At 39.1% G+C, this 14,195-nt stretch overlaps 1 protein-coding gene across 2 annotated transcripts in view; it reads right to left on the minus strand.

The window, feature by feature from the left end:
* The window catches only part of afap1l1b (actin filament associated protein 1-like 1b), a 41,966-nt gene that overhangs the window by 19,180 nt on the left and 8,591 nt on the right, over positions 1 to 14,195 (minus strand). For both annotated transcript variants that reach the window (XM_072445744.1, XM_072445743.1), the window contains exons 2-9: positions 9,667 to 9,795; positions 4,975 to 5,055; positions 2,733 to 2,806; positions 2,534 to 2,651; positions 1,553 to 1,642; positions 784 to 995; positions 233 to 412; positions 48 to 140 (exon numbers count right to left, since the gene is read on the minus strand). In XM_072445744.1, coding sequence (XP_072301845.1) covers positions 48 to 140; positions 233 to 412; positions 784 to 995; positions 1,553 to 1,642; positions 2,534 to 2,651; positions 2,733 to 2,806; positions 4,975 to 5,055; positions 9,667 to 9,795 — 977 coding nt within the window. The remainder of the gene's footprint in view (positions 1 to 47; positions 141 to 232; positions 413 to 783; positions 996 to 1,552; positions 1,643 to 2,533; positions 2,652 to 2,732; positions 2,807 to 4,974; positions 5,056 to 9,666; positions 9,796 to 14,195) is intronic.

Consider the following 14,195-nt stretch of genomic DNA (forward strand, 5'->3'; position numbering starts at 1 on the left):
AGTAAAAGTGTCAGAATAAGATGAATAAATGATTTAACTGATCAAACCTTGTCTATCTCCAGTTTCCTCTGTATAATGGGCGACGTGGACCCATCCAGGTTCTCTGTGTTGCTACATTGGCTGCTGACATCCTTCACCACCTGGACACATGAGTAAGAGTCATATTTAGGTGCTTTGATCGCGCCTTGTTTGCGTCTGATGCGCCGTACTTTGATTCGGTGAACAAACGCACCTTGAGCCAGCGCTGGGCCTGCTCTTTGCTCTGCACAGCCAGCACCAAAGCCTCCCCTCCGGGCAGAGAGAAGCGTAGCTCGTGCCTCTTTTTGCGGCCCTCCTTCGGGACGTAGATGACGTTACACAGGCTCAAAGGGAGCTCTGTGTTCGGCGTGCTCTCTTTGATGCTTTTAAAGCACTACAGAAGAATTAAAGACCATTATATGTTACAGAGAAAGATTTAGTTGATGTAATAAACTGACAACTTTCTACTAATGGTTTAAGCCAGTCTGCATCCCTCCTCATGGGATCTAATAAAATCTATAAATGTTCAACTAAGCAGCCAGGAAATTAGCAAGACATGTATTGTTTTTATTCTGAATCAGAATCAACACAAATGTGATTGAATATTTGCTCGATAAAGAAGTTTAATATCATACAGTGGAACATTCCAGACAAAGCAGATCCAGCCCTGTCCAGTCAATTGCACTATTACAACATCACCGTGTGTTTGTTTGGATCACCACGACACCAAGCCCCTCCAGGTTTTATCCCACAGTTCAGTTTTACCTGTAGCTTATTGTCCCGGACCACGACCAGCTGTTTGGTCCACTGCCCAAATCGCTTCTTTCTCATGAGGAAGGCACAGATCCTGCAGTCTTTCACCGGCTCCTCTGGACTCTCCTCTGGCATCCAGGTTTGGGGCCGCTCACGCCCTTTGGCCTCCTCTTCCTCCTCCTCGTACGACTCATAGGAACTGCTCAGTGCGTCTGAGTCATTATCTAACGACACAAATAACGGTGAGAACAAGGCATTTTTACGCAGTTCGTGATACCTTTTAGTCACTAGTTTGATGACTGGGATTCAACTTTTCACACTAATAACTTGTAAAATAGTTATCTGGAAAGAACTAAAACTGCCTAAACTTAACAATGGAACTAATATAGGAGTTTTGTGGAACTTTATCCGACAAAAACAAAAGAGAGGTTAAATCGGTCAACACCAGTACTAAACCAAGAACAGATACAGGATTAAGGTTGGACTGAACCAGGGTAAAACAGTACTAAACAAGAACTACTGCTTATCAGGAATACATTAAAAGTAAATCCAAATTGTAGATAGAAATGCCAATAAGACTCATTTGGGTCTAAACCTTCACAATAAAGGACAAAATCAGGACAAAACCAGACTCAAAACTAGAACCAGGACTAAGATCGAAAAGATAGAACACAATTATTAAGTTTATTCCTTAAACAGGGCAACTTTATCACTAGATTGTTCTAAATAAAACTGAAATACTAAGAACTTCCGGGCACTGCAGAAGTGTTTAATCCATTACATGAGTTTTTGGGGGGCCCGTTCATCCTGGTGGTGGGATAGTTGTTGTCTGCGTCCTCATAGTACGCATCCTCCTCGGAGTTCCTCGAAGCTACAATGAAATGAAAGATTGATAAGGAAAACTCTGAATAATTTAACCCTTGAATACACAATACGCTGCTGAACGAGGATGATACTACGTTTTTAGGTGAGGATAAAACAGTATAAAAAATTAAATCATAGGACCCTAGACATAGCAGTTAGTAAGGTAAACAAAAATAATGTATCACAAAATATATCGTAATAATAATAATAAAATTGGTATTCAATCTCTGTTTCTTTTCCATTGTAATTTATTATTTTGTGCGATTTGATTGGAACAAGCTTATATAAATTTCAACCAGATTTGAGTAAGATATGTTCATGTATAACCTTTCTTGCAGGGGTAGAGTACAGTGTCCTCAACGACAAAAATAAAGTAGAGGATTGAAAGAATGCAGAGGCTATATCTAATTTTTGTCCGTGTAGTTGAGCAAAATACGTTCTGCCCCAATACAGATGGATTGTAAAAGCAAAATGAGATCGCATCCAATTATAAACAGCTTTATTGTTCGAGAATCGGGAAGTGCGTTGTTGGCATGCTAGGTGTTGTTAGTATTACCATGACAAACTTTGAAAGAGGTGAAAATTGCGCATAAACAGGATGCCAAGAATGCGTGAGCAAAGTAAGGAACAACTTTGCAGTTAAAAAATAATATGTTTTTCACCTTTTTAAGACTAATTAGGTACAGCCCCTTTAACTACCTACAAGATACAATCGATATGATGATGCTAAACTAAAAATGCTAACTAACGACAACTTGCCTGACTCATCTTAACACATACAAACTTTTAAATTGAAAATGTTCATTGCTTCTATGAGTTGGTTGATCTGAGTGGACATTCTCTTCCTGTCCCATGTGAGGTTAATAGTCAGAGCTTGTATTTTTGGATGTGAACTGACTGAGCGTGTTGGTGGTGAAGTACTGTGGGTCGGAGCCGGGCTCGAGGGGGACGGCCTCTTCGTAGTAGTCATCCGGGACGGGTGTGGTGGGCAGCGGAGGGGGGGTGTCGGTTGGGGTCTGAGAAAACCAAAAATAGCTTCAAAAGTGACAGGAACATGAACACGGCCGACCACAAATGGAGGAGTTGGGGAAACTTACGGATTTATTTGGATGAGTCTTCTCCTCTTCTTCTTTTAAAAGGTCGATGGGGGAAGGACTGAGCAAGTCACAGTCTGAGGAACACATCAGAAGATAAATAATTGCTTTAAATGTAATCAAACTATGTGTATGAATATATACCAGGTGCCACGGTGAGATGGCTGTGGCTCTAGTACAAACTGTTGTTGTGTCCTTTCACCTCCTTGCCAATGTATGAATATGTATGTGACAGGCTGTTGGTACAGATGGGCCGCCTTGCAGTTTACCTCAGGATAGTAGAAACTTATTTAGTACTTATAAGTGCTACAAAGTAAAAACTAATAAAAACAACAAACAATTAAAAAAAAGTTCTGTAAGCTTCTGTATAAAGGTAGGTCTTTAATCCTTTTGTCCTTGTATTTAATGCAGAGGTGAACAGGGCAGTGCAGGGCACGGAGGATGGGGGTGATGTGTTCCAGTTTCCGCATTCGCATCAGGATCCTGGCAGCGCAGTTCAGTACATACTGGAGCTTTTGGATGCTCCTGCCAGGGATCCCGATGAGGAGTGCATTGCAGTAATCCAGCCAGGAGAAGACAAAGGCATGGACGAGCTTCACTGCAGCCGGAAGAGAGAGGGAAGTACGGAGTTTGGAAATATTGCGGAGGTGGAAGAAGGTCCAAGATGAGCTCCAAGGTTGGTAACGGAGGGAGAGAGTGGAAAAAGAGTGAAATGGAGGTAATGGGGGAGGAGTTGAGGGGTGTCGTTTTGAATGGCTTCTTTTTGTGAGTCATTCAGCTGCAGGAAGTTCTGGCATCCATGACTTTATCTCCTCCAGGCAGGAGCTGAGGAGGTCGAGCGTGCTTTGAGGTAGAGTTGAGAGTCATCAGCATAGCAGTGGAAGTTAATTCCATGCTTGCTGAGGGCACTCCCAAGTGGAAGCATGTAGATGGTGAAGAGGGCTGGACCGAGCACAGAGCCGTGGGGGACCCCACAGATGACAGTGTGGGGTCTGGCTCTAGAATCCCCAGGACCACGCACTCGGTCCGTCCGGTGAGGTTGAAGCGGAACCAGTGAAGGGTGGTTTCAGAAATGTGGTGCTGAAGACAGTGGAGGAGGATTTAGTGGCTGATGGTGTCGAACGTAGCAGAAAGGTCGAGAAGAATGTGAAGGGATTAGGAACCGGTGGCAGACGCCAGCAGTAGGTCGATGGTGACTCTGATGAGAGACGTTTCTGTCCTTTGGGATGGTCGGAAACTGGATTGGAATTTTTTTATACAGACTGTAAGATTTGAGATGATTGTGGAGTTAGAAGAAAACAACATTTTCAAGGATTTTGGATAGGAACAGTAGGTTTGAGATTGGTGGGTAATTTGACAAGGGTTCAGGGTGGGTTTATTGAGAAGTAGTTTGATGTCTGGACATTGCCTGTTTCAAGAAAAAGGTTTATTATTTTGGTTATTATTTTGGTTGGACTGATTGAGTGGTAGATCATTTTGAACAAAGGGGAGGGAATGGGATCCAGGGAGCAAGTGGATGTTTGCAGGTTTTGGCCTAACAGCGCATGTGCAGGGGGAAAGTGAAGCAACAACCAGCGTCCTCTTCCCGCCAAAATTGCGAGCATCCCATGGAGTGAACAAACAATGCACAAAATTAGACTGTAAATAATTCAAAAGTCTTGAATTAATCATTAAAAATAATCTGAACTCTGCTCCAAACCACATGTTTTTATGCAGAGGATTGACTGTGGACGTCAATACAAAATTTGCCTTTAATTGCAATTATAAAACCTATTCATTTCCCAGCCCTAGACCACTGCATTAATAATATATATTTGTAACAAGTAGGCCACATCATTATATGGGATTTAAGGTATTTCCGGTGTAAGACTTCTGTATTTTTGATACTGGGTTGTAGTGACAGTACCTCACGAGATAGAGCTTAAAAGTGTAAGGTTAATGGTTTGAATCCCAGTCTAGTCAGTTGAAGCTTTCAATGTGTCCTTGGGCAATACATTCACCCAACTTACCTCCGTGAATGTGGAGTGTGAATTAAGGCTCTATTGAGAGTGTATTGAATGTGACTTGAACCCTTAAGTTTAGTTTTGGCGGTCGTAACATACCATGCTCTATGAATAAAGTTTGATTTAATTAGTTACAAATGGTTCTAATAGAAAATCGACCAAAATAAAAGCATTTTGAGTTTTCTTTCCTGACCGACTCCACTTTGCTAAAACAGTGACTTTACTCTAAACTCTGGACTCACCAAAATCCTCGAAGAGCGACTCGACGAAGCTTGTGCCGTTTCCATAGAGACAGCTGTTCATGTAGACGTCTGAGCCATTGACTGTGGACAGGATAAACGGGGTTATAAATAGGACAGGGGGCGCGGGGTTAATATCAGAATCACCGTTGTCAGTGAATGGAGCCGCAGTAAAAACAACAGTGACGACACCTTAATCAAAGAGCGCACTGACCGAGCACATTTCTCATCTGAGACATTTTAATTACATCAGATAACATTTAACTGTCTGCGAGCAATGGAAAACAACGCTGATGTATGGGCTGTCAAATAGAGATGATACAGTGTTTTTTTGGCCCTGTGGAAACTGGGACAAAAGTGCTACACATACAGCTGCTACTTCTACTGCTACAACTACAACTGTAACTACACATACAATGACTACTACTACTGCTGCTACTACGACTACTGTTACTACTTCAGCTACTGCTACTACTACAACTGTAATTACACATACAGCTGCTACTTCTACTGCTACTGCTACAACTACAACTGTAACTACACATACAATGACTACTACTACTGCTGCTACTACTACAACTGTTACTACTTCAACTACTGCTACAACTACAACTGTAACTACACATACAATGACTACTACTACTGCTGCTACTACGACTACTGTTACTACTTCAACTACTGCTACTACTACAACTGTAATTACACATAAAGCTGCTACTTCTACTGCTACAACTACAACTGTAACTACACATACAATGACTACTACTACTGCTGCTACTACTACAACTGTTACTACTTCAACTACTGCTACAACTACAACTGTAACTACACATACAATGACTACTACTACTGCTGCTACTACGACTACTGTTACTACTTCAACTACTGCTACTACTACAACTGTAATTACACATACAGCTGCTACTTCTACTGCTACAACTACAACTGTAACTACACATACAATGACTACTACTACTGCTGCTACTACAACTACTGTTACTACTTCAACTACTGCTACAACTACAACTGTAACTACACATACAATGTCTACTACTACTGCTGCTACTACGACTACTGTTACTACTTCAGCTACTGCTACTACTACAACTGTAACTACACATACAGCTGCTGCTACTTCTACTGCTACTGCTACAACTACAGCTGTAACTACACATACAATGACTACTACTACTGCTTCTACTACGACTACTGTTACTACTTCAGCTACTGCTACAACTACAACTGTAACTACACATACAATGACTACTACTACTGCTGCTACTACGACTACTGTTACTACTTCAGCTACTGCTACTACTACAACTGTAACTACACATACAGCTGCTGCTACTTCTACTGCTACTGCTACAACTACAGCTGTAACTACACATACAATGACTACTACTACTGCTGCTACTACGACTACTGTTACTACTTCAGCTACTGCTACAACTACAACTGTAACTACACATACAATGACTACTACTACTGCTGCTACTACGACTACTGTTACTACTTCAGCTACTGCTACTACTACAACTGTAACTACACATACAGCTGCTACTTCTACTGCTACTGCTACAACTACAACTGTAACTACACATACAATGACTACTACTACTGCTGTTACTACTACTACTATGTTACTACTTCTAATACTGCTACAACTACAACTGTAACTACACATACAATGAATACTACTACTACTACTGCTGCTACTACTACTATTATTACTGTTACTACTTCATCTACTGCTACAACTACAACTGTAACTATAGATACAATGACTACTACTACTGCTGCTATTACTACAACTGTTACTACTTCAACTACTGCTACAACTACAACTGTAACTACACATACAATGACTACAATGACTACTACTACTGCTGCTACTACTACTACTACTATTACTGTTACTACTTCAACTACTGCTACAACAACTACCACTGTTGCTACAGATACAATAACTACTACTACTGTCTAGGGATGGATTTTGGGGTTGCTGTTGTTATTGATATTAAAATTTGACGTGTAAAGCAAATAACATCATATAGCCTAATTTTTCTTCCATTTCTATTTTCACTGATTAAAAAGGTGGACTGAGGACAAACAGGAACACTTGTACGAACTTGGACAGCGCAGAACAAATATGCTAAATATCGACTACATTTTCAATATTGAGCCGATACTGATATCTGATGAAACCCTACAGATCAAAACACTATTTTTAACACAGCATAATTTACTTTTCAACACAAATACTAGTTTATCATTAATATTAACCTGTGAACGTATAATAGTTCTATTATAAATTAATAAATTAATAGATAAAGACCATTATAAAAGTACTTAAGAAAGGTCCAACTTGATCCTATTGATGTCATATTTTCAGTATCGGTATCAGTGTTTCGTAATATCAAGTTTCAATACTAGTTTTAGGGTGCGTTTAATTTACCACATAATAATTGAGATTGACACAGCCCTAAATCCAAAACTCAACCTGGACTAGATCAGGACTAAACAAGGACAAGAACAAGACCGAGACCAAACCAAGTCCAAATCAGGAACAAATTGGGCTTAAATTAGAACCAAATAACATATAACATGCCATAAAACAACTATTAGTATCTTGGTATTGAGTTTTTTGTGTGTGACAATCATAGTCCGTTGGTTAACTTGTAAGAAGCATAGTACATGTTAATAGTTTCTGCAAATCTGAAAATATAGCCCCGGTGTCTAAAAATGGTTTGCCAATAGACGCCAATAATCGTCAACTGCTTCTCCTGCAATTTCCTTTTGAATTCGTCCCAAAAATGACTTCTTAGCTTAAGCACTTTTCTAATTATGGACCGTTGATGTACATCTGATAACATGTAATATTGTCTTTGAGGTAATTAAACAAGAGTACACTGTTTTCCAGTCTGATTTGAGCTTATTGCAGGTATAAAAACTGCTGTGGATTAAACTAAGACGGCGTCAGGCGCATGAATGAGCCGTGGTTTCACTGACAAGCGGTGATGAGACGAGGAGATGAGTTGTGCCTCTCCTTCGCTTTGACCTCCTTCCCTGATCCGATTTAAAGTTTACAATTCATTATCCTCTTACTGAAATCCCCTTATCCCACTGACATACAAGACTGCACAGATAAATAAACAGCAGCACAGACCCCACCCCACTCAAGACAATGCATCGCACAAAGAAAGTTAACTTGGCGTTTAGGTGTGATGATTTCTGTTCATTCAATAGCGAAGATGAGACGGCCAATTAGGCAATAAGCAAAGGCTCTGTCCGAGGGATTTCCAGCAAGTCAGTGTCGAATACAAATTGAAACTGGAGGCATGCCAATTAAATTATCTAATTATAGTTCAAGCTTTTACCTCAGACATTCTCCCTGCTTCCTATTATTAGAATACATGGTAACACTTATAATAATAATAGGTCGGGTAGATGTTTGGGTCAACAATAGCTAGGAGACTGTGGTTTTCTCATTACTTTAAATCAAGAAAATAAATATCTTCCTTTTATAATACCAGGAAGCAATGAAAAAACATGCACTCAAAAACAGTGCCATTGACTTGAACATCTTCACAATGCTAAAATGATTGAATTAGCAGCATTAATAAAGATGTTGATATAGAAACTGATCAAAACTATGCCCAATATTGCAATAATATTCAGAGGACAAAAATATTTGCTTTCCTTTCTGGCATTTCCTCTGACCTCGTCTAAACCTGCTGACATTTAGTTTTGAGACAGCTCAGCTTTGTTTCAAGCTCAAAGATTAAAATCTGGAGTGGAATACCATGAAATTGATTTGCGACATTATGCTTTATATTTTTGATAATGAAATGATGCAGTATCCAGAAGGATGTCAAATATATTGTACAGTAATAGTACAAACCAGGTCTCATTTTATGCTTTTCAGTAAAGAGAAACCAATAAGAGCAGCACAAAACTAAAACGCCATCCGGTCCAAAACAAAAGTAAAACTGGACTAAATAATGGTTAAACTGGGTGTAAACTCGATCTTAACTAGTGTTGATTGCTAAAAATTTCAAACTCAATTCTGATTCTAAGGGCTTGATACTCAAAACTGATTTTGACACCAGAAATAATTAAAAATATATTTTCTTGGACAATACAATTATCTTTTTTCTTTCTTTTTTTTTGTTATACCACTTTATTTCTTTTTTTAAATATTCTTTATTTCTTTTTTTTCTTCTTTTTTTTAAGAGTAAACATAGAACACAGAACTCAACACGACCAACAGAGCGAAAAGGTATCAATTTATTGTGTCCGTGGCAGGAGTTTTGAGTCCCAAACAGATAGTTCTAAAATTGAGTGGGATGCAAAGTCAAAAACAGTCTTCACATTACGACCCTGTGGTTATAGACTACTTCTAAGACCAAAACTATTTAGAAAAGTTTTTTCTCAGTATTGATACATAACATTTAATTACATTTTGGTACTAAATTTAGTAACAATTAATCTGGTTTCGATTAACCAGGGCAAACCCGACTTTAAAACAGGTATGAAGCTTGAAAGGATTGTGCAGAGTATTTTATTACTTGTCCTAATATAGTTTTAAATCCTTCATCTCTGAATAGAATGCCCGTCTGCTCCTCCTCTCACACTCAGTCACCAGTGTCAGTCATTCATTCTCCCGCTTGTTCCCGCTTGATAGATACGTACCGGACAGCTGCACTGACTCTAGGATTTTTCGTACAGAGTTCATCTTGTCCACTGTGGCCGGACTCACCGCCTCCTGGTCCAGCATTTTCAACAAAACATTCAGCTCCGAGACCAGACGCTCCATGAGAACTGCAAACACAAAGAGACAAGGAACAGTTCAGGAGCCATTAAATACTATGCAGAACACAAATAATACAAGATGTTCAAGGTCAGCTATGAACCCTTCTGGTGGAGACTGTGCTTGTCTCCATGGAGATGTTAATGTCCTGTATGGAATGCTCCACAGTATGGCATTACACTCATTGGGCTGCACAACACATCGCAAAAGTATTGATATCGCAACAACCTTAGTATATGTACATTTTTAGTTTAGTTTTTTTTTATTTAAAAAGGCAAATTTAATCAATGATTTTCCTTATTCAGTCTCAAATTACGTTGATTTAGTCAATTTAGCATTAATTGAATCGCACCGCTTATGCATATTTAGAACTGTTCCAAAATTGATTTTGACACGCATTTTATTGTGTACTGTAATTCAAATATCGATATCACAGAACTCAATAGCACAATCATTTCCAATATTGTCCCCAAAACATCAGATCTGACCTTTAACCCGGGCTTTGTCTTCATGGAGGTAGATATGTTTCATGCAATATAAAGGGACATTGCAGGCAAAGCAATAACATCTCTACGGAGACGGCCAGAACAGTTACATAGTGCACCTTTAAGAATGCATTTTAAAGTGGGTAAGTCATGTGGATGTGTTACTGGTTGATAAAGCGTGTGTGTGTGTGTGTGTGTGTGTGTCTCGGTGCTGCGCCTGTAGCAACAGCTGACAGGAAGGGAATACTTACCATCCCATAACTTTCTATTCATTTGCCCACCGTTATGTTTATTGTTTCATTTGATTCAATACAAGCCTCCAACAGCAGCTGGCTACTATGGGCTTTATTTGTGAAACATTTGTTTCTACATTACATGCTGACATCTTAACCGTCTACGAGTAAGATTTGTTGACTTTGAGATTGGGCCAAGACCTGGGACACATCCTGCCTGGTCCTGGCTGAGGTCTGAGCGAGAGGGGGAGGGAAAGTGGGTGGGGTTATTTCCTTCCCCAACTGTAACTAATGGCAAAGAAAAGTGTCTGTCGTTTGACTTGAAATAGTGTTAGAAAATGGACACACTCATTCATAGCTGTGGTCTGGGAATGTAAAACGATAAGAGAGATATGGCCTGGTTTGACCTTTCCAAGTACAATGTTTAGCATAAAACAAAACTGAAAAGAAAATTAACTGAAATAAACTATTCAAACTTGCTGATTTGTGGTTAAAGGGAACATATGATGTAAAATGAACTTGAATGAGCGTTAAGCATGTTATCAGTGTTCACTCATCATTAGTTTATTCAAAGTGGATTTTCAATTTTTAATAATCCTTGTCCTTCATTTAAAGCCCCTTTCACCGCCCAAATATAATTACTTAATAAATGGCATATAGCCAATTTTCAACAATAAAAATGAAAGTCTGCTGCTTGTAATGATGAATGAGAGCGAGAAGCCATTTTAGATCAATACTGCAGTTTACAACAAACTAAATGTAACACAATGACCTACATTATACTATACATAGTTTAATACTAAATAACCTCAACAAGCTCTCTACTTGATGCAGTGGAAGAGAAAGGCAAAGCTCTCACTTAAACAGGCCAATGGTCCGTCCAATGGTCAAGAGCTTCAGGCCATGACCAAAAAGACAAAATCTCGGCTAGAAGCGGTCTAAATGAGTTTCCTCCGTAGGGCGGCTGGGTGCTCCCATAGGAGTGAGGAGCTCAGTCACACGGGAGGAGCTCGGAGTAGAGTCACTGTTCCTCCACATCGAGGAGCTGCAAAGGGGGGTCGAGCATCTCTTCCAGGGGCCAGGTTTACTTGTTGCCTAAATTATCACACCAACTAAAAGCTCCTTTAATAAAGACAGACATGGGCTTTTAATATTTCATATTTGACATAACATTCTGGATTTGAGTGAATGTGTGTGAAGAACGTGTGAGACAGAAGTATGATGTGCATAAGACCTTTGCTTAAAGATTAAAAAAGTCCTTCCTACTCCCCAAACATACCAAAATGTATTATTTTGTCCATGTTGCTTTACGATTGATTATGTATATAATCTAATCTATATGTTTGAAATAAAAGTTATCAAATCAATATTGAAATCCTACACATGGCTATAAAACACCTGAAGTATTTCAATCTCTTACATTACATTTAGTTTCACTTAATAGTTTTTATCGTCCTCAAACAGCTGCATATCCCCAGCACGAGGAACAAGACTTTCAGGAAACATGGATTCTTTATTGTTTTTGGCTTCAAAAATGCTGTGAAGTATTTGTCGACACAAAAGGTTCAAGATCAAAGACACACTTGAGGACTGAGCGCAGAGACCATAATCTGTTTGTTTTAACCACAGCGGACTGCAGCGTGAAACTATTTACTTCTACTTTGTGTAAATAATTCGAGACATAAGCCTTTTTCTGAAGCGTGCTCGCGAATAATTACTTCCACTTTGCAGTAAATTTAGATTAGATTTGGGATGTTTATTAGTTGCAGCACAACACTTTGTAAAATATGCTTTGTAAAGTTCAGTTTCTCTCCATAAACTTACAGTATATTCATGCAGAGAATCAGTAACATACACTTTTATGTTCAAACCTGCTACAAATGTGGAAAATGCAATGTGCACTCGTTATTGTTTCGGGCTGCTAAATTAAAACAATAAATAAAAGTAATTGTAACAGTAATAGTCGAAAAACACCATCAGCAAGTTTTATAGTAAGACTCGGTGGAAACACAAAGAGATTTAGTTCTCTAAAGTAAAATGACATTATATTACCTTTATAATTTCAGCTGTTGCAATGTTCTAACTGTCCAAGTTCATTTTGATTGTGTTAAATCTTGCAGCCCTATCCAAGTTTTCAATACAGATAGAAAATAAAGCCAAGCTTCCTCAGCTAGTGATGGGCAATATTGACAAAAATGAATATTTGAATAGATTTTTTCATCATCTCAATAATGATATTAGACAATCCTTTCACAATGCATCAGAAATGTGCTCAAATCTGCCTGTCAATGTCTTCACGGTTCACGTCCAGCACAAAACGGGAATGGAGCATAAAATTAACCACAAAAGACCAGAAATATCACTTAATACATGTTTCAGTCTCTTGTTGAGGTCATTTAATGTTTTAATTATAGACGTTACACACGATATTCTAATTTAAATCTACAAAACAACTTTTCACAAACAGTAAAAATACAAAAAACAAACCATACAAAGGAATAAAAACAACTTGTCCAAGTAAATTAGCAGTTGGACCTGGTTTGACCGCTTTAATCTCCCGCAGAGATCAGATCTGACATGGCCAGTCTATCGAGAGGTGTGAATGGGCTAAATGTGTCCGGAGAAATTGGATCTGGAGACGCATTTGTTGTCGGCTTGAGACCCGCCCAGAGCTGCTATTTAAGCTCTTAATGAAGATGGTATTCAACAATGAGACACTGTTGCACTGCCAGAGGCCACACTGTCTGCATTTGTGATCATATTTATATCTTTATAGCAGTAATAAATACAAATGTGAACAACTATTCAATATGACACATTTAATATGTTCTGTTTCATCAGGTGCTTTCTTCAAACTATCATTCTTGGTGTTATTAGACAAACTTAAGGATTTTTTTCATTCATTCATTTTTCTACCGCTTGTTCCCGTCAGGGGTCCGGTTGACTGTAGCCCACCCCAGTGACTTTGGGCCTTAGGCGGGGCACACCCTGGACAGGGGCATAGACAACCAATCACTCTCACATTCATTAGCTTAAGGTTAATTAGGGCAATTTAAGAGTTTAGAGAGGAAGCCAGAGAGAACCCGGAGAGAATCCACGTTGACACAGGAAATACATACAGGCTCCACCCAGAGAGATCATGTGACGTTGGTCTGGCCCGGGGACCAAACCCATGATCTGCTTTTTGGGGGGCAAGAGCTCTTCTACCTGCGCCTGCTTTGAAATCAAAATTAAGGTTTGATCAATACAAGGAAAACATGGGTGAGTCCCGTTTCTGTCATATATCCTCCATTATATTTTATGTCTATACAATGTGCTATGTAAATGAAGGTGATTGGACGGCACAGTTATTGTTTCTCTGTACTTTACTCTATTCTACATTTGAAGAAAACGTGGCAGAATAAACTTTCACAAAGCAACAGATTTCAAGGCTTTTGAGGCTTTGGAAATGGCAAATCAAACAGTGCCTTAGCTTTTTGAATAACATGGGACTAAACTTTCAAAATAAGAGAATTTGATGGTTCCACACTACAGATCGAGCCCAATAGATTTGATGTCCTTGTGCAACCTTTCAAAAGTTAAGTTTTTCCAACTGAAGTGCCTTACTGTTTGTGACCGCCTATACTTAACATACAGCCATCAAAGAGTTGGTACCAGGGAAAGCCAAGGATCCGAAATGGCATTATTCTTTCA

The sequence above is a fragment of the Eucyclogobius newberryi genome, unplaced genomic scaffold (genome assembly GCF_026437365.1).
Source record: "Eucyclogobius newberryi isolate DKJ021-1_F unplaced genomic scaffold, fEucNew1.0.hap1 SCAF_15, whole genome shotgun sequence".
Lineage (NCBI taxonomy): Eukaryota > Metazoa > Chordata > Actinopteri > Gobiiformes > Gobiidae > Eucyclogobius > Eucyclogobius newberryi.